This window comes from Mustela nigripes, chromosome 1 (assembly GCF_022355385.1).
Source record: "Mustela nigripes isolate SB6536 chromosome 1, MUSNIG.SB6536, whole genome shotgun sequence".
NCBI lineage: Eukaryota > Metazoa > Chordata > Mammalia > Carnivora > Mustelidae > Mustela > Mustela nigripes.
This window is the reverse complement of record NC_081557.1, coordinates 74,609,156-74,628,984: the sequence shown is the minus strand read 5'-3', so window position 1 is coordinate 74,628,984 and position 19,829 is coordinate 74,609,156. Positions and strand designations below refer to the sequence as shown.

The 19,829-nt window shown below is 36.1% G+C and overlaps 1 protein-coding gene and 1 pseudogene across 2 annotated transcripts in view; both read left to right on the top strand.

Annotated features, from left to right (window-relative positions):
• Nucleotides 1–19,829, top strand: part of PGR (progesterone receptor) — a 99,206-nt gene that overhangs the window by 62,122 nt on the left and 17,255 nt on the right. The window contains exon 4 of one of the 2 annotated variants that reach the window (XM_059391852.1): nucleotides 5,335–5,640. The exons of the other annotated variant lie outside the window; for it this stretch is intronic. Within the exon in view, the coding sequence (XP_059247835.1) occupies nucleotides 5,335–5,640 (306 nt within the window). The remainder of the gene's footprint in view (nucleotides 1–5,334; nucleotides 5,641–19,829) is intronic. 2 annotated transcript variants of the gene reach the window in all.
• LOC132009054 (U4 spliceosomal RNA) lies at nucleotides 12,074–12,232 on the top strand (annotated as a pseudogene).

The following is a 19,829-nucleotide window of genomic DNA, read 5'->3' as shown; positions in this document are numbered from 1 at the left end:
TATGAATGGGGAAGAAGCAGGTTCCCCAGTGAACAGGGAGCCCAACATGGGGCTCCATCCCAGGACCCTGGAATCATGACCTGAGCAAAAAAGAAGATGCTTAACCAACTGAGTAAGCCAGTTGCCCCCAGAATTTTATAGTTTTAATACAGGTCCTATGTTTTTCTTAAGTTTCTTCTTATTTTATAACTTCCACCTCTGTTATGATAGAATATTACTTTCTGGTTTTGAAATGGTAATTATTAGATCTGATATAGTGTGTTTTTTTATTTCCTAAATTTAGTTATATCTTAATATTTAATTGAAGTATAATTAACATAAATTATATTGATTTCAGGCATGCAACATATTGATTCCACAATTCTATACATTAATCAATGCCCATAACAATAAGTGTAGTTACCATCAGTCACCATACATTATTCTAATATTATTGACAACAATCACTATGCTCTACTTTTCATCTCCGTGACTTTTTTATTTTATAACTAGAAGTTTTTACCTATGAATGACCTTTATGTATTTCACACCTCCCCTCACCCACCCTCTCTCTGGCAACGACCAGTTCTCTATATTTAAGAGCCTGTTTTGAATCCTAAAATTTGTATGGAACCAGAAGAGACCCCAAATTGCTAAGGAAATGTTGAAAAAGAAAAACAAAACTGGGGACATCCCATTGCCTGATTTCAAGCTTTACTACAAAGCTATGATCACCAAGACAGCATGGTACTGGCAGAAAAACAAATACATAGACCAGTAGAACAGAATAGAGAGCCCAGATATGGACCCACAACTCTGTGTTCAAATAATCTTTGATAAAGCAGGAAAAAATATCCAGTGGAAAAAAGACAATCTCTTCAATAAATGGTGCTTGGAAAATTAGACAGTTATGTACAGAAGAATGAAACTTGACCACTCTCTTACACCATAAACAAAGATAAACTCTTACACCATACACGAAGGTACTGCCTCAACCTGAGGCAGGAATCTATCAAAATCCTAGAGGTCACTACTGGGTATTTACCCCTAAGATACAGATGTAGTGAAAAGAAGGGCCATCTGTCCCAATGTTTATAGCAGCAATGACCACGGTCACCAAACTGTGGAAAAAAACCAAGATGCCCTTCAACAGACGAATGGATAAGGAAGATGTGGTCCATATACACTACGGAGTATTATGCCTCCATCAGAAAGGATGAATACCCAACTTTTGTAGCAACATGGATGGGACTGGAAGAGATCATGCTGAGTGAAATAAGTCGAGCAGAGAGAGTCAATTATCATATGGTTTCATATATTTGTGGAGCATAACAAATAGCATGGAGGACATGGGGAGTTAGGAGAAGGGAGTTGGGGGAAATTGGAAGGGGAGGTGAACCATGAGAGACTATGGACTCTGAAAAACAATCTGAGGGGTCTGAAGGGGGGTGGGAGGTTGGGGGAACCAGGTGGTGGGTATTATAGAGGGCACAGATTTCATGGAGCACTGGGTGTGTTGCAAAAACAATGAATACTGTTACGCTGAAAAAATTAATTAATTAAAAAAAATCCTAGAGGAGAACATAGGCAGTAACTTCTTTGACATCAGCCACAGCAACTTCTTTCAAGACATGTATCCAAAGGCAAAGGAAACAAAAGTGAAAATGAACTTTTGGGACTTTATCAAGACCAAAAGCTTCTGCAGAGCACAAGAAATAGTCAACAAAATGAAGAGGCAACCCACAGAATGGGAGAAGATATTTGCAAATGATAGTACAGACAAAGGGCTGACTAAGATCTATAAAGAATTCCTTAAACTCAACACTCAAAAGACAGATAATCATGGCAAAAATGGGCAGAAGACATGAACAGACACTTCTCCAAAGAAGACATACAGATGGCTAAGAGACACATGAAAAAATGTTCATCATCATTAGCCATCAGGGAGATTCAAATCAAAACCATATTGAGATATCACCTTACATCAGTTAGAAGGGCCAAACTTAACAAGACAGGAAACAACATGTGTTGGAGAGGATGTGGATAAAGGGGAATCCTCTTACACTGTTGGTGGGAAAGCAAGTTGGTGCAGCCACTTTGGAAAACAGTGTGGAGATGCCTTAAGAAATTAAAAATAGAGCTACTCTATGATCCTGCAATTGCACTACTGGGTGTTTACCCCAAAGATACAGATGTAGTGAAAAGAAGGGCCATATATACCCCAATGTTCATAGAAGCAGTGACCACAATCACCAAACTGTGGAAAAAGCCAAGTTGCCCTTTTACAGACAAATGGGTAAAGAAGATATGGTCCATATATACAGTGGCATAGTACACTTCCATCAGAAAGGATGAATACCCAACTTTTGAATCAACATGGATAGGACTGGAAGAGATTATACTGAGTGAAATAAGTCAAGCAGAGAGTCAGTTATCATATTGTTTCACTTACTTGTGGAGCATAAGGAATAACAAGAGGACATTAGGAGAAGGAAAGAAAAAATGAATTGTGGGAAATCAGAGGGGAGATGAAGCATGAGAGACTGTGGACTCTGAGAAACAAACAGGGTTTTGGAGGGGACTGGGATGGGGGGTTAGGTAAGTTTGGTGGTGGATACTGAGGAGGGCAAGTATTGCATAGAGCACTGGGTGTGGTGCATAAAAAATGAATCATGGAACTTAGAAAAAATAAAACAAACAAAAAAAGGAATCTCTTTTTAGATTCCTATATAAGTGAGGGGTGCCTGGGTGGCTCAGTCAGTTAAGCATCTGCCTTCAGCTCAGATCATGATATCCAGGTCCTGGGATCAAGCCCTGCATCTCCCACTGGGTTCCTTGCTCAGCAGGATCTGCCCCTCCCTCTGCTCCTGTATTCTGTGCTCTCTCTTTCTCTCTCCCCCTCTCAAATAAATAAATAAAGTATTTTTTAGAAAAAAAAAAGCCTCCCATATAAATGAAATCATATTGTATTTGTCTTTCTCTGTCTGATTTATTTTACTTGGCTTTACTTTGCTTGGCTTCACTCTTGGTAGCTTTTGTTCCCTGAATGCTTTCCCTTTTCCTTTTGTTCCCTGAATGCTTTTTTTGTCAACCTTCAAATCTCTGACCCAAAGGAGGCTAGAGCTTGGGGCTCCACTCCTAAGTGTGCCATCTGAGAAAAGCAGTCAATCCCTCCCATCTCCCTGGTCTCCAGTGCACTCTGAGCTCACCCAGCCTGTGACTGAGCATTTCTATCTCTGGCACATGGCCCCATTTGGAGTCTCAGAGCCCCACAAATTCCTGCAGAGTATTCCCATGCAGCTCTTCCTGAAGGAGGAAGTAGGGGATCTTTCTGGATCTGCCACTAATGGGGTCCCTGCTTGAAAGTCAGTCATTGGACTGTGCCTCGGATCACAGTTTAAGGTAAACCCGAGCTGAAAGTACACTCCTCAGCCTGTTTCTGTAGCTGGATTTCCTGCTCCAATACCTGGGAGCTCTGCCACACTTAGACACCCCCAGTCTTTCTCTGAGCCCACGGTCCTGAGACCACATGGGTCCTGAGACCACACTGTCCCCATGAGAGCTCTACCCACCCCCCCTTAGCCTATGAAGCAACATCCCTCATTGGAGCAGACTTCTAAAAGTTCCAATTTTGTGCTCCACTGCTCTCTTCACTTGCTGGGAGCTGGCCCCTCCCTACCGTAGTCTCTCTCCCCGTGGCTTTAGATTCACTTCTCCATAAGTCCTATCTTCTGGAAAGTGGTTGTTTTTCTGTTCCTAGAATTTCTGCTCTTCTCATCTATCTCCTGTTGAATTTGTAAGTGTTCAGAATGGTTTGATAACTATCTAGCTGAACTCCTGGGACCTGATGATATTTCAGTCTCCTATTCCTCCACCATCTTGCTTCCTCCTCCTGTAATTTTGTCTTGTTCCTTCATTTGGGAGAGATTTTTCTGTCTCTTCATTTTGCCTAACTCCCTGTAGGTCAAGTATGTTTCCTGATATTGAAAGTAGTGACCTTATGAAGAAGATGTCCTGTGATACCCTGTAGCACAATCTTCCCTGGTCAACAGAACCAGGTGCTCCAGGGCTGTCCCTGTGTGTGCTGTGTGTACCTACTATTGTGACTGGTCTTCAATTCTTCTAGCTGGGCCAACTGCAATGAACCAGTTTGCCTGCTGGGTGCACTGGACAGGGTTTGGTCCCAACACTTTTGAGGGTCTTGTCTGAGGCCACTGTGGGCTCACTGCTGGGTGGCACCAGCAGTCAATCAAAAGTCTGCAATTAGTCACTCTGCCATAATTTCAGGTGCATGAAGGTTAAGTCTTACCACCTGCAAGGGCAGCTAAGAGACTGGATGCCAGAACTGTGAACATGCTAATATATGAAGTTCTTTCCCCTCAACCCCCAACCCCTTCCCAGGGCCAGAAATACTTTGGAGGGATATCTGCTGAGGTGGGTGGGATTAAATGGGGTAGGTCCACAGGAGAATGTCATTGCTGAGCATACAATTTTAGCAAGGTAAATAGAGTGTTTATACTAGTTCCCATAAGAATGGGCATTAAACCCACTGATTTTTAAAGCTCTTGAAGTTAAACCATACTAGTACTGAAAGCCCAATGTTATATGGACTCATCTTCCCAGTGCAGGTGCCCAGTTCTGGGAGTGTGTAGTGTGGGGTCTGATCCTCTTTCTTTTCATACTTATGATGTCCCTCCCTTTTGTGGTCAGTCCCACCAAAGGTTCATTTCCCAGCTGAACTGGGAACTTTACACTTTTCAATATGCCCTCCTCTCCATGAATAACTGTGGAAGGTCTATTCTGCCAGTCTTCAGGTCATTTTCAGAGTTAGTTGAATAGATGTAGCTATTATCACAGTACGTCTATGGGACAAAGTGAGCTTGGGATCCTCATACCCCATCATCTTATGCTACTCTGGGCTAGCTCTCAACACATTCCTAAAAGGCTAAAACCCAAAAGAAGATTCAATATTTACTGAAAACTGTGTTTTAAGTAATGTAGTCTATAAAATTAGCTCTTGAGAGGCAGTCCTGTCAAAATATTTTCCAGCTCTGAGCTTAGTCTCTACTGAAAGCCATTTGTCTTCTCATATATATTGTTGCAAAGCTCCATGCTCCTCCATTAGATACTGGTGTAAATATTCACACCACACAAACCCAGGGAATGCTGGTGTAATTAATTCTTTAATCCAAGTCTGAGACCTAACATTTTACTTATTCCATTTCATTTTATTAGATTGATGCTAAAACCTACAATGCTGTACTCTAAGACTTAAGAAAAATAACAATCTGCTAAAAGATTTGGTTGATATTTATTTACATGATCTTTTCTTTCTTTTTTTTTTTTTTTTTATAGGTCGAAAGTTTAAAAAGTTCAATAAAGTCAGAGTTATGAGAGCACTGGATGCTGTTGCTCTCCCACAGTCTGTGGGCATTCCAAATGAAAGCCAAGCCCTAAGCCAAAGAATCTCTTTTTCACCAACTCAAGATATACAGTTGGTCCCTCCATTGATTAACCTGCTAATGAGCATTGAACCAGAGGTGATCTATGCAGGACATGACAACACCAAACCTGATACCTCCAGTTCTTTGCTGACAAGTCTTAACCAACTAGGCGAGCGGCAACTTCTCTCAGTAGTCAAGTGGTCTAAATCATTGCCAGGTAATAATAATTTATATATAGTAGCAGAGAATGAAAACTTTCTATTTCTTATACAAGTTGATTGTTAAAGTCTGTACAATAAGCATTGTGTAAACAGCATGTTATATAATCATTTCAGCAGTTCAAAATACTTACCTAGGATCTTTAATAATGTGTTTCTTATCTAGGACCCTACTGTGTGTTATGGAAATACAGAAGTCATAGATGATACTTTGAGTCTTGATGATTCCAAAATTACATGCATGAAACAGTTAAGGAACAGCATAAGTTTATGTGTTCAAGCACAGGTGTAATAGTAGTTCAGAGAAAAAGAAATTCTCCATCTACTTAAAAATGTCGAGTTCATTTTAAGTGCTACTTTAACCAACCTCAAATAGTTAAATAAAAACTGAATGTATCTATTCACATAACATACCAAAATAGTATTCAGAGTACAGTGGGATATTTAAAGTTAGTTAAGAAGTATAATTTATAAACATATATAAATATATTGGACATAGGGAAATAAACTTCCTTCTAGTCACTATTTTCTCTACACTCAGACAAAGTAGAAAAGAGTAAGAATCTGGCTTGTACAATCATGAAAGGATTTAAGTCACTTTATTTATAAACTAATTTTGCTTCCTCAGCACAACTCCATACAATGATGAAGTTTTTACTTGGCTAAATCTGAGTCTACAGAGCCAGGAGAATACATGGGTATCCATTTTCATAGAGGCATTAATCCCATAATTAAAAGTACAGCATTTTTAAAAATTATATTCTCTTCACACCAAAAATATGCTTACATTTTTTAAAATCAGTTGATTTTTCCAGTATCTAATCAAGAATTAAACATATGCCATTTTAGTCTCCAGGTTAATTCAATAGTCTTTTTAAAAGAATTTTTTTCTCAATTTGACTTAATATATTTCTGTTATCATTTTACCTCAAAGGTTTGAAATTCAACAAATGACTTGTTATTCAAAAATCAAGGTTATTTGAAACAGAAAGAAAAATAGATTCCTGTTGAATCTTCTAAAAAATATGTGTTGAGAAAAAATTAATAAAATTCACTATTCTAATGGAGATAAGGTAATTTCATAGAAAAATCCAAATACCCAGGTTCTTATTAGCTTCATTGTTGCTGAAAGCCTTGGGCAGGTAATTTTTTTTCTATTAGAAAATTTCTGAGATTTTAAAACTTACTATAAAGTTGTTATCACCTTTATTTTATTTACTTACTTAGTTTCTTATTTATTTATTATGTTTGTTGCCATGCAGTACTTCATTGTTTTTGATTAATTATAACCTTTAATCTTTATTAAATTGAGATATTACAATAAGGATGAACTTTGTATAAAAATAGGAGTATTTATGTGTTTAACTTTTCTCAGTTTTTATATTATTTAGAAAAGATGGTTTCTTTGATTTTTATTGTTATAGCTTATATTTTTAACATTTTGGAGCTTATTTACTGTTTCAAAAATTCTACTATCAGTTGGCAAAGTTGGAAAATACCCAATTATAGCTTAAAAGGTAATTTATTCACTTTGAGTAAAAGCTAAGTGAACACTTTAAGTTGAAAGATTTACCTATGAAGATTTTTTATCTTCACATTCTCAAAAAGAGTGAGAAGAGATTTTTATATTGAATTTAGCAGCAACTCTTTTAGTGTTGCAAAAATGTTATCTGTGTTTAAGGAATAAAGAATGATGACATCCACCAGTATTATAGGTACCATTTCCATTAACTGTAATGTAACAATAAGGGAAGCTTATTTGATAGTTCAGTTTGATAATTTAGATTAGCAAATAATTGTGTGACCCATGATCTTTTAAAAATACTGCATGAATGATGAAAATGGTCAATGAACCAGAGTGACTATATTGAACTCTTTGAAAGGACTCATGCATGTAAAGTCAAACCTTTCAGTTGACTTTAAAACAGAATACAGTTTTTACTCACTTGATTCACTCAGTAAGTGGCTATTGCATACTTTCTGTGTGCATGACCTAAACAGTAGTGTTAAAAAGCCAGAAATATAGGCTCATGGTGTGAACACATTTTGGTACAACATACCCTAGCTTTTGATCTTCAGCTTTGCACATGAGACAAATTTATTTTATCCATTCATTCACATGTTACTTGGTCTGTAAAAGATAAACTTTCATTATATGAGGCTTATTAATAAATCAGGATGTCAGTTTACTTACTTGTAGTTAAAAAAAAAAAAGATGCTGCTAGTAAAGCATGTTGATGGGTCAGTATAATAAGAAAGTGTATTTTGGAAGTCAGATTAAGATCAGATACAAAATAATAATCATAACAAAGGTGATAGTATGCCTGAGGGCTCCAAGGCATGTATCTGCAGGTCTCTGAAAGGATGCTTGTTGCCTGATCAGGGCCTCCTCTTTCTTTCTTTGTTTATGCTCTTCTATTATCTTGGACCCACTATGGTAATTGCAGCTTATCTGACATCTCTCTCGTGATATTTTAGAGATATTGTTGCTCCAATATAATGGAGACTTGCAGGATGCTTTAGCCTCACATTTTAGCTTTAGCCAGCACATTTAAAATATTGTCTTAAGATACACTGCGTCTGACATATTGTATCTATTATGTGAATGATTTTACATTGACTTTTAGCTATAAGTTCAGTGAGTAATATTTTCTTATTTGGAGCTTGAAGTGACACAGTATTTGCAAAATTTTTAAAAAATGAACAAGACAAAGATTAGGAGAATGGAGGAGGAGTATCTTAAGCTCACCTCATCCTAGGGGCACACCAAAGTAACAACTACGTCTGTGTATCTCACTCTGAAAATGATGTGAAGGCTGGAAGAACATAGCTTCCTTAGTTAATCACGGAGAGGAGGCAACACTGAAAGGAAAAGAGGGGCAGAGATATGGTTGGGAGCCAAAGCCACAGCAAGACTAACCACAAAAGGGAGAGACATCACAAGCATGGAGAAACTACAAGATCAGACCCACCAGGCACCTCAGCATGAGGGACATGCACTGAGAAGATGAGTAACATCTAGTCTGCCTTAATTTGGCAAGCTTTGAAAATCAGCTGTGCCTAACTCTGGGTACATTAAGAATTAATGGGCTTAGCTCTGAGAGGGTCAAAAGGCCATAGGAAATTGAACTTCTCTTCTTGAAGAGCTAGCACAATAAATAACCCAACCAACCCAGCCTTTAATAGCAGTTTGAATAGTGCCTGGGGTATATGTGAAGAGTAATTTACTAATCTTAGAACATGGGCTAGGGGGGCATTTCTACAGGAGATTTTTTCAGGAACAAAATAGCTGGCAGATACCATCTCTCCTCCCTCCCTCTAGCCTAATTTACTTGGCACTGTGGATATCAGCAGGAACACCATCTATCTTGTTAGCACCATGTGCCCTAAATCATGTTCCACTGCAGACTCACCCCATCCTTCTTGCCCACTTCAGCAAGCATTTGTCAAAAGGAGCTCCTGCCCTGACACACTGTGCAAGCATCTCCAGTAGGGACTGACGCCACTCCAAAGTGTTTCCTCACCTGCAGACAGTGGGAAATAACCCCATACACCAGCACATGGGCAGTTCCAGCAGCTGAACATTTTAGCTAGCCATGTAGCCTTCCACTGTGACAAACACACTGGATGGAAATAGGTGGTTTGACTGACAGCTCCAGCCACCAAGAAAAGCAAACTCAGGGGACCACATATAGAGAGTACTCTGACAATTGGTGTGCACATAACTGCACTGCACAGAGTGAAGACAGCTAGCCTGACTGCTGACATTGCCCACCAACAAGCCCATGGTTATCTCAGACATACTCCATAAAAGCACAGGCACCAAATCCTGTACTATGAAACCACAGAAGGTAAAGGCAGTCAATGCAGCTTGCTAGACTGAAAGCCCAATCAACTAGTGGCTCAGCCACAACAGTAGTAGTGTTTACACAACCCATATTCAAGAGATGTCCCTGGACTACATTGTTCTAGTGAACAGGGGACACTGACAAACAGATGCTACAAGACCTCTTCATCACAAGACCACTACTCTTAATACTAAGAGATATAGCTGACCATCTTAATACCTATAAACAGAGTTAGACAAAATGAGGCAGAGGAATATATCCCAAATGAAAGAAGACAAATTAACAACAAAATAACTAAATGAAATGGAAATAAGTATTAAGCCTAATAAAGAATTCAGTAATATCATAAAGGTTTTCAGTGGACCTGAAATAAGAGTGGAGGATCTCAGTAAGACCTACAGTAAAGAGAGAATATATAAAAAGAATCAGTCAGAGATGAAGAATTTAATAAATGAAACAACAACAAAAAAATACACTAGAGAGAGTTACTAGCATATTAGGCAATGCAGAAGAACAAATCAGCATCTGGAAGATAGATTAATGGTAAACAAGCTGAACTACAAAGAGGAAAATGACTAATAAAAAATTAAAAATTAAAAAAAATAATAAAAATAAAAATTGGTTACGGGAACTCAGTGACATCATTAATTGTAGTGATATTCCTATTATGGGGAATCCAGAAGAAAAAAACAGAAAGAAGAGGAAAGAAGACTTATTTGAAGAAATGATAGTAAATTGACCAGTTTGGAGATTAAAGCACAAAAGCAATGGAATCAATTATATCTACAGGAATTAGTCTGGAGATTCACAGAATAAAAGGATGTAAAATATGACAGGGTATACAGAAAATGAGGAAGAGAATAAAAATGTAGGACATGAATGTGTTCAAACTTAAGTCACCATCAAGTTAACAGACACTGCAATACACATAAGATGCTATATGTGAAACCAATGGTAACAACAAATTAAAAACCTGTAATAGACACACATACAAAAAAAGAGACAGGAGCTCAAGCATAATATTAAAGAAAGTCATTAAAGCGTAAAGAAGGGGGTCAGAGGAGAAGAAAGGAACAGAGAACAAAAACAACCTATCAATAATTTCTTTAAATGCAAATGGACTAAATACTTTAATCAAAAGACAGAATGGATAAAAAAAGACTCACCTGTATACTGTCTACAAGAGGTACTTCAGACGTAAAGATACATGCAGACTGAAAGTTAAAGGATTAAAGAACATTTACCATGAAAATGGAAACAACCAAAAAACTAAAGTAGTAAATAAATTTTAATTGACATAAAGGGCGAGATTGACAGCAATACAATAATAATGACATTAACACACTATTTACATCAATGGATCAGTCATCCAGACAGATGATCAAGAAGCAATGGCTTTGAGTAACTCATTAGTCCAGATGGACCTAACAAATATATACATAATATTTCATCCCAAAACAGCAGAATACTCATTCTTTCAAGCACACATTTGACATTTTCTGTGATAAATCACATTAGGCCTCAATACAATTCTCAGTATTTAAGAAGAATGAAATATAATATCATGCATCTTCCCACCAGAACAGTATGAAACTAGAAATCAACTACTAGAAGTTATCTGGAAAGAACACAAATACATGGAAGCTAAACAACATGATACTAAAAAAATGAATGGAAAGAAATCCAAGAGGGGAAAAAAAAAAAAAAAACCATGGAGAAGGAGTGTCTTGGTGGCTCAGTCAATTGAATGTCTGCCTTCATCTCAGGTCATGATCCCAGGGTCCAGCATCACGCTCCCTACTCATTGGGGAGCCTGCTTCTCCCACTCCCTCTGCCTGCCATTTCCCCCTGCTTGTGCTCTCTCCCAATATATCTCTCTAAACACAGGGTAAAAGAAATTGATAACAACTGTGCAAACTCTTTTGGACACAGCCAAAACATTTCTAAGAGGGAAGTTTATAGCAATACAGACCTGCCTAAAGAAACAAGAAAAATCTCATATCTTGCAACTAAAAGATATAACAAAAGAACAAAGCTAAAAGCTATTAAAAGGAAGAAAATAATAAACATTATGGCAGAAATAAATGAAATAGAGACTAAAAAATAATACAGAAGATCAATGATAGCAGGAGTTTGTTCTTTTGAAAATAAGCAAAGCTGATAATCTTGAGCCATATTTACCAAGAAAAAAGAGGACTAAAATAAATAAAATCAGAAATGAAAGAGGACAAATACAACACCACAGAAATGAAAGGACTGTAAAAAAATTATTATGAAAACTTACTAATCAGCATATTGGACAACCTAGAAGAAATGAATAAACTCCAAGAAACATATAACTGCAAAACTGAATAAGAAAGAACTAGGAAATTTGAACAGACCAATTACTAGTAAGGAAATTGAATCAGTAATCAGAAAAACTCTCAACAAACAAAAGTTCAGGACAAATTGACTTCACAGGTAAATTCTACCTAGCATTTTAAAAAGCATTAATACATTTTTGTTTTCAAATTGTGCCAAAATTTAAAGGAAAGAAAAATTTCCAAATTCATTCTACAAGACCAGCATTACCTTGATATAGAGAAGCTTTGCACAGTGGCAGTATCGTAGCCAATGAGGTTTATCCAAGGCGCAATTATTGCTAATTAAAACCCTTGATATAGAGAAATTTGTTGCATTTCTATACATCAGTAATAAATTAGCAGAAAGAGAAATTAAGAAAACATCCCCATTTACAATGGTGCCAAAAAGAATAAAATATCTGTGAAGAAACATAACCAAGAAAGGTGAAATACCTGTACTCTGAAATTTTAAAAAAATATATCAGTGAAGGAAATTGAAGGTGACATAAACAAATGAAAAGATATTCCATGCTCATGGACTGGGTAAATTAATATTGTTAAAATGTCCAAATCCTTCAAAGCAACCTACAGATTTAATGCCATCCTTATTAAAATACCAACAGCATTTCCTACAGAACTAGAACAAACAGTCCTAAAATTTGTATGGAACCACAGACAAACCCAAAGAGCCAAAGCAATCTTGAGAAAGAAGAACAAAGCTGAAGGTTTCACAGTCCCATGCTTCAAGAAATAATACAAAGTTGGAACAATCTAAACAATCTAAGCAGTATGGTATTGCCATGGAATCATACATATAAATCAAAGGAACAGAATAGAAACTGCAAAAGTAAACCCACAACTATATGGTCAATTAACCTTCAACAAAGGAGGAAAAAATATGTAATTGGAAAAAGACAGTCTCTTCAACAAATAGTGTTAGAAAACTGGACAGCAACATGCAAAAGAATGAAATTGGACCACTTTCTAACATCATACACAAAAGTAAACTCAAAATAGATTAGGACCTAAATGTGAGACCTGAAACCATAAAAATCTTAGAAGAGAGCTTAGTAATTTCTCTGACATCAACGATAACAACATCTTTCTTGATATGTGTCCTGAGGCATGGGAAACAAAAGCACAAATAAACTATTGGGAGTACATCAAAATAAAAAGCTTCTGCACAACAGAGGAAACAACCAACAAAATTAAAAGGCAACCTACTGAATGGCAGAAGCTATTTCCAAATGACATATCTGGTAAAGTATTAGTATCCAAAATATATAAAGAACTTATGCAACTCAACACCAAAAACAAACAAGAAAACCAAATAGCCCAATTTAAAAATGGGCAGAAGACGTGAACAGACATTTTTCAAAGAATATATCTGGATGCTAACAGACCCAAGAAAAGATGCTCAACATCAGTCATCACCAGAGAAATACAAACCAAAACCACAGAGATATCACTTCACATGTGTGAGAATAGCTAGAATCAAAAAGACAATAAATACCAAGTGTTGGCAAAGATATGGAGGAAAAGGAACCCTCACACATTATTGGTGAGAATGTACATTGGTGCTATCACTTTGGAAAATCAAGTTGAGTTTCCTCAAAAAGTTAAAAATATAACTATCATATGATCCAGTAATAACACTTCTGGATGTTTACCCAAAGAATACAAAATACAATTTCAAAAGGATATATACACTTTTGTTTATTGCAGCATTATTTACAATAGCTAAATTATGGAAGCAGTCCAAGTGTCCATTGATAGATGAATGGATAAAGAATATATAGTGTGTGTGTGCGTGTGCATACAATGTTTCTCAAACACTATTACTGTGAGTATTGGCATCCTGGGGCTTTCATCACCCAAGTATTAAGAAGTCACTGATAATAAATTAATGATGGAGAGAGTAATTGAAGGAAACTTAGAGGCATAAGTTATGGGTTGATCAAGAAGGATCCTGAAAGTCAGGGTAGGCTTTGGAAATTAAATTAATAAGTACTTATTTCCAATTCAATTCAATAATTGAACTTATTTCCAATCCAATTCAATAATAAATATAATTTATCCTTTATATCAGTATGTTACAGCAGAATTTACATGACTAAGAGGTTGAGGGAAATAATTTAAAATTTCTTCCGACTGTTCTCTTTATTTTGTGAAAAAAAAAATCTATGAGAGTCAATGCTTTAACATTTTTAAACATTACATTTTTGAAATATCTTGCTTTTTCATCTCAGTTAGCCAGACTACTTGCAGTCAACAGTATCAGAAAATTAGGACAGTCCTTTGCCTTGTTTTCTGCCTTCGAAGCAAGCCAAAATACCTTTTGTGTCAGGGACAGCCATTGCATATGTGACGAAGGATTTTTTCTTTCATTAAATAAACAATAAATCAAATTTCTTCCCCAGAAAAGTGATGGGAAAGAAATAAAACTAGCCTATGGGTAAAGTCAAGTTTTGATAATACTGTTATGAAGCCTTTTAAAAATGATTTAAAAATGATTTTTCTAGCAACCTTGTCCACTGAAATTACTATTGCTTATATCAACATATAAGGTTTATATATACTTTTAACCCTTAACATGTCTTGCATGCCTTTGAGGCCACTGACAAAGTACCATTTCTGGCTGATACTCTTAACTTGGCATTTGGCATTTCCCTTCAGATAGATATGTTTCTCTCAATTTACACATTTTGTTTCTTTTGTGGATTTGTTTTTCAATTCACATCATAAGTTTGGCATTTCCTGCATTCCATCTTCTACCCCAGTAGTTTCTAATGCTACACTCACTAGATGAGCCCATTTAGCCTTGTCCTCAACTACCACTATATTCTGGTGACTCCTAAATACACAATATCAACCCAGACCCTCTAATGAACTATGGAACCATGTATTTCAATTATTTATTACGTATTTCCACTGGGTAAATTTCCAGGTCAACGTGACCGTCTACTCCATAAACCTAAAACCTTTTTCTTTATCTGGAATTGGTGCCTTAGATAGACTCTTGGGTGTTATACCGGGCTCACTTTTCTCCTTCTCCTCCTATCCAATTAGTTATCAAATTCTGGCAACTCTACTTATTAAATATATGATTCATTGTATATGCTACTTCCACTGCTATTGCCCTTAGTTGAGGTACTTGTCCCTTTGCCTAGATTTCAGTTTTAGCTTTTTGACTAACCTTATTACCACTTTCACCCTACCACAAACAATCCTCCTCTGCCACCAGTATCATCTTTCTAAAAACAATTATAACCAAGTATATTATTTCCTTTCCTTTTCATAACAAAGTCCAAACTTCTTAACCTTAACATCCAAGATTCTTTTATGATTTGACTCCTGAATTTACAATGTTATTGCCCATTCTTCCTCTTCAAGCAACTCTTAAGTTTCCATTCTCCCAATACTCTTTGCTCAGTATCTGCCTTCTTTTGCCCATATTGTTTCCCTACTTGAATATCCTTCCTTTCTTCCACATTTTCCCCCTGGCTGGTCTCTAACGAGCCTTCAGAGTTCTAATTACCTGTCACTTGCCCTGAGGACTAGTTCCCTGGCCTTCTCAGAATGAATTAAATGCCCCTTGCTCTACCATATCACTTTTGCCTTTGTCAACCACACTATCACTGAGTTAAAATTATGTTCTCATTTTCTGTTTTACCAGACTGCAAGTGTTAAAGGCAGAAACATCTTTCTAGTCTTTATGCCTAATTGCAACCAGAATGCTTCATCCAGTAGAGTTGCTTAAAGAGTATTTATATAAATTTAAATTACAGAATCGATCAAAAAAAAAAAAGTAACTGTGCTATCTTAAATCATTAGCCATTAAGTCCTTATTCATTAAAAAAAAAATCATATATATATTGGTGATTGTATGTCAGTGATTGTGCTGTAGCTTTTTTGTGCTCCTCAAACTTCACTCATACTTTGTGTCAGAAGGTGCTGACATTTGGTTGTAAATTAAACATTTCAGTACGTGACAATTTTTACAACAGCACAACCTATATATTTGATCAAAACTCTGGAAGTAACACAGAAGAACTTAGATTATATATGCCATATGTTACCATACACTTTTTTTTAAGCATTAAGGATTGAACAGCTTGCAACAGGGCTTTTGTCAGAAATTATCAGGTCAAATCACTTAAAAGGAAAGGGTATTTTTCTTTACTACTTGTTAAACATAATTAAGGATCATCCATCACTTTCTTCATGAAGTTTTTTATTTTGATCATCATTGCAAATGTACTGACTTTACCTGATTGTTATCATCAGTGGGAATTTGATCTGAGTGTTCCTGTCTTTGTTTCAGTATAAAGTAATGAATGATGTTACAGTTAATGGGGAAAAAAATAACACTTTTGTACCGGGCATGTTCAAGTCAATTTAACAGTGTACATTTATCACAGATAAGCCCTCTAAAAGGTGGCTATTTTAAAAAGCTATTTTCTGAGTTACTTTTCATTCTGTTAAATGGAAAATATGCTTTCTGCTATAAATATTGGTAATTTCAGAAGTTTTAAGTTATTTTGGCAAAGATTTGCCTTTTATATTATAATCTACTAAAAATATTCATTTTTATTTCTAGTAATCCCAGAATGCAAAAAGAGGAACAAGCAAGCCCCCCAATAAAGGGTAGCATAAAATAGAAGTAAATATATAAATGTAAGTGGAATCTGTTTTTTAAAAAGGACAAGTGAATTAACAGTTATATGATGAAGTAAAAATTTTCAAATTAGAGATTAACATGAAACAAAGGCCTGAAGTGAAAAAAATACAGTAGGTCAAATATTTAAGCACCATGAAATGCTTTCTTTAGAAAGTTATGAATTGACTAAGAAAAGAATAAAGAATGAAAATGTGTTCCTGAAGATGGCAGTGGATAATTTATTAATGTTTTAATATAGCTGACTAATTGAACCTAACTTTCTATGGTCCTGTCATTTTATACATATTTGTTTTTGGAAATATATATGTATTCTCAGTATATACACCAGGGTATATATCAAATATATATTTGGGAAAATAAGATATGTATAAGAATTCTTAGGTGAAACAGATGTTATTAAAATAGCTCTGTGGAAAATAGTTGATGTTCCCACCGAAACACTTAATTTTTGTTCCTTTAATTAAAGATTTCATCTATAATCATTGTTTTAGCTATATTCAAATACAAATAATTTCCAAGTTTATACTTTAATTCATATATCTTTCCATATTTTTAATTCATTTGTCCAGCTACTGTCTAGACATTCTGAAAGTCCCTACAACATATCAAAATTTACAATTTTTTTCCTAGCCTATTTCTTCTCCTCTGTTTTGTCTCAGTTATGCTGTTATCACCAACCATTCCTGCAAAAATATTGAAACATCTATTAAGCTCCTTCTTCCTCCTACCCACATGCAATCAGGTGCCAAATCTCTTTGATTTTACCCTTTAAATATTTTTCTAATGTGCTCCCTCCTCTGTATGCCTACCTGTTGACTTAATTCTGACTTTTGTCATCCCTCACTTGGTATTTGGTATTAGCTCCCAACTTTTTCTGTAACTCCAGACTTAACTCCCTTGAATCCATCCTCTACCTGGCTACCAAGAATTCCTCCAAAACACAAATAAGGTTATGTCATTACTCCTTAATAGACATAACTGACTAGAACCCCCATATCCGGATTTATCTTTTTGCTTCTCTCTCCTTTAAGTACATCAGTGCTGGGCTGTGATTCACAAAAAAAGCAAAATGAGAACTGAAAAGAGATGGAGAGAAGATTTTGACCATTTGAGTCAGTGCATTTACCCTTTCCCTACCATTATTCCTCTGCCACTAACACTAAGAAGGGCTGAAAAGAGGTTGTGAAGGTGTGAAAGGCCAGAGGATTCACACACACACACACACACACCCCCTCTCTCTCTCCCTCTCTCTCTTTCTCTAAACTCAACCAGATGGGTGTTTATGCAACTAATGTATCATTGAACACTACATCAAAAACTAATGAGGTACTGTATGTTGGTTAATTGAACATAATAAAAATAGCTAACTAACTAAATAAATAAATAAAAGAAGTCCTGGAAAGCAGATTGGATGAAAAGAAATAAAAAGTAGTGACTGTCAATAAAATAAAACGAGACTGGAGTAAGTTTCAAAAAACAAAAGTGACCATTAAACTATGGATCTACCTAAGACATAATTAAAGATGTTAAATAAAAATAAAGCACAATTGAGGGGCGCCTGGTGGCTCAGTGGGTTAAGGCCTCTGCCTCCGGCTCAGGTCATGATCTCAGGGTCCTGGAATCGAGCCCTGCATCGGGCTCTCTGCTCAGTGGGGAACCTGCTTCCTCCTCTGTCTCTCTGCCTGACTACATGTGATCTCTGTCTATCAAATAAATAAATAAAATCTAAAAAAAATAAATAAATAAAGCACAATTGAAAGCAGTGGTTTTATAAAACAAAATCAGATTATTTTTACATCCCAAAGATTTAAGATTCCTCAACACTCTGATTATACTCCCTGGTTGGACATGATCAGCTAGGCAGTTTTTTCTTTTTTCTTTTTAAGTGATTCATAGCTTATGTCATATTATCTATTTCTTAAAGTGACAGTGCTAAATAAAAGGGAGAGATCATCATTTTACAGGTGTAGAGGTTGAGGATCCAAGACATTAAATAAAAGGTTCACAGTTATTCATTTTGGAGTTCTAGATTATAAATAGATATTTCTATAGTTATCAGTTCCCTGCAATGGAATAGAATAGGAAGACAGAACAATTCAAACCTTTTTTTTTTTTTCTTTTACTGCTGCCAGACAGTCTGACATTAAAATTAATTAAGGTAGGGGCACCTTGGTGTCTCAGTGGGTTAAAGCCTCTGCTTTCAGCTCAGGTCATGATCCCAGAGTCCTGGGATCGAGCCCCACATCGGGCTCTCTGCTCAGCAGGGAGCCTGCTTCCCTGCCTGCTTCTCTGCCTCTCTGCCTGCCTCTCTGCCTACTTGTGATCTCTGTCTGTCAAATAAATAAAATCTTTTAAAAAAATTAATTAAGGTCAATTCATGTTTTTATTTTCTTCAGGAAAGGAGTTCATTCTAATAATCTATTTTATAAAAATGTCTTTATGTGGTTATCTGCTCAGAGTTTAAAAATAAACAGAAACCTCTCAGAGATTAAGTAGGACCTATCACAGAATGGAGAACCCAGATATGGACCCTCAATTCTATGGTAAACTAATATTTGACAAAGCAGGAAAAAATTATCTTCAATAAATGATGCTGGGAAAATTGGACAGCTATATACAGAAGAGTGAAACTAGATCTTTCTCTTACACCATACACAAAGATAAACTCTAAATGGATGAAAGACCTCAATGTAAGACAGGAATCCATCAGAATCCTAGAGGAGAGCATAGGCAGTACATTTTTTACATCAGCCACAGCAACTTCCTTCAAGGAAAGTTTCTAAAGGCAAGGGAAACAAAAGCAAATAAAGAACTTCTGGAACTTAATCAAGATAAAAATCTTCTGCACAGCAAAGGAAACAGTAAACAAAACAAAGAGGGAACCCACAGAATGGGAGAAGATATTTGCAAATGACACTAAAGATAAAAGGCTGATATCCAAGATCTATAAAGAACGTCTCAAACTCAACACCCAAAAAACAAATAATCAAGTGAAAAAATGGGCAGAAGACATGAACATACACTTCTCCAAAGAAGACATACAAATGGCTAACACACATGAGAAAATGTTCGTCATCATTAGCCATCAGGGAAATTCAAATCAAAACCACATTGAGATACCACCTTACACCAGTTAGAATGACCAAAATTAACAGGACAGGAAATAACAAATGTTGGAGAGGATGTAGAGAAAGGGGAACCCTCTTACACTGTTGGTAGGAATGCAGTTGGCACAGCCACTTTGGAAAACAGTGTGGCGATTCCTCAAAAAGTTAAAAATAGAGCTACTCTATGACCCAGCAATTGCACTACTGGGT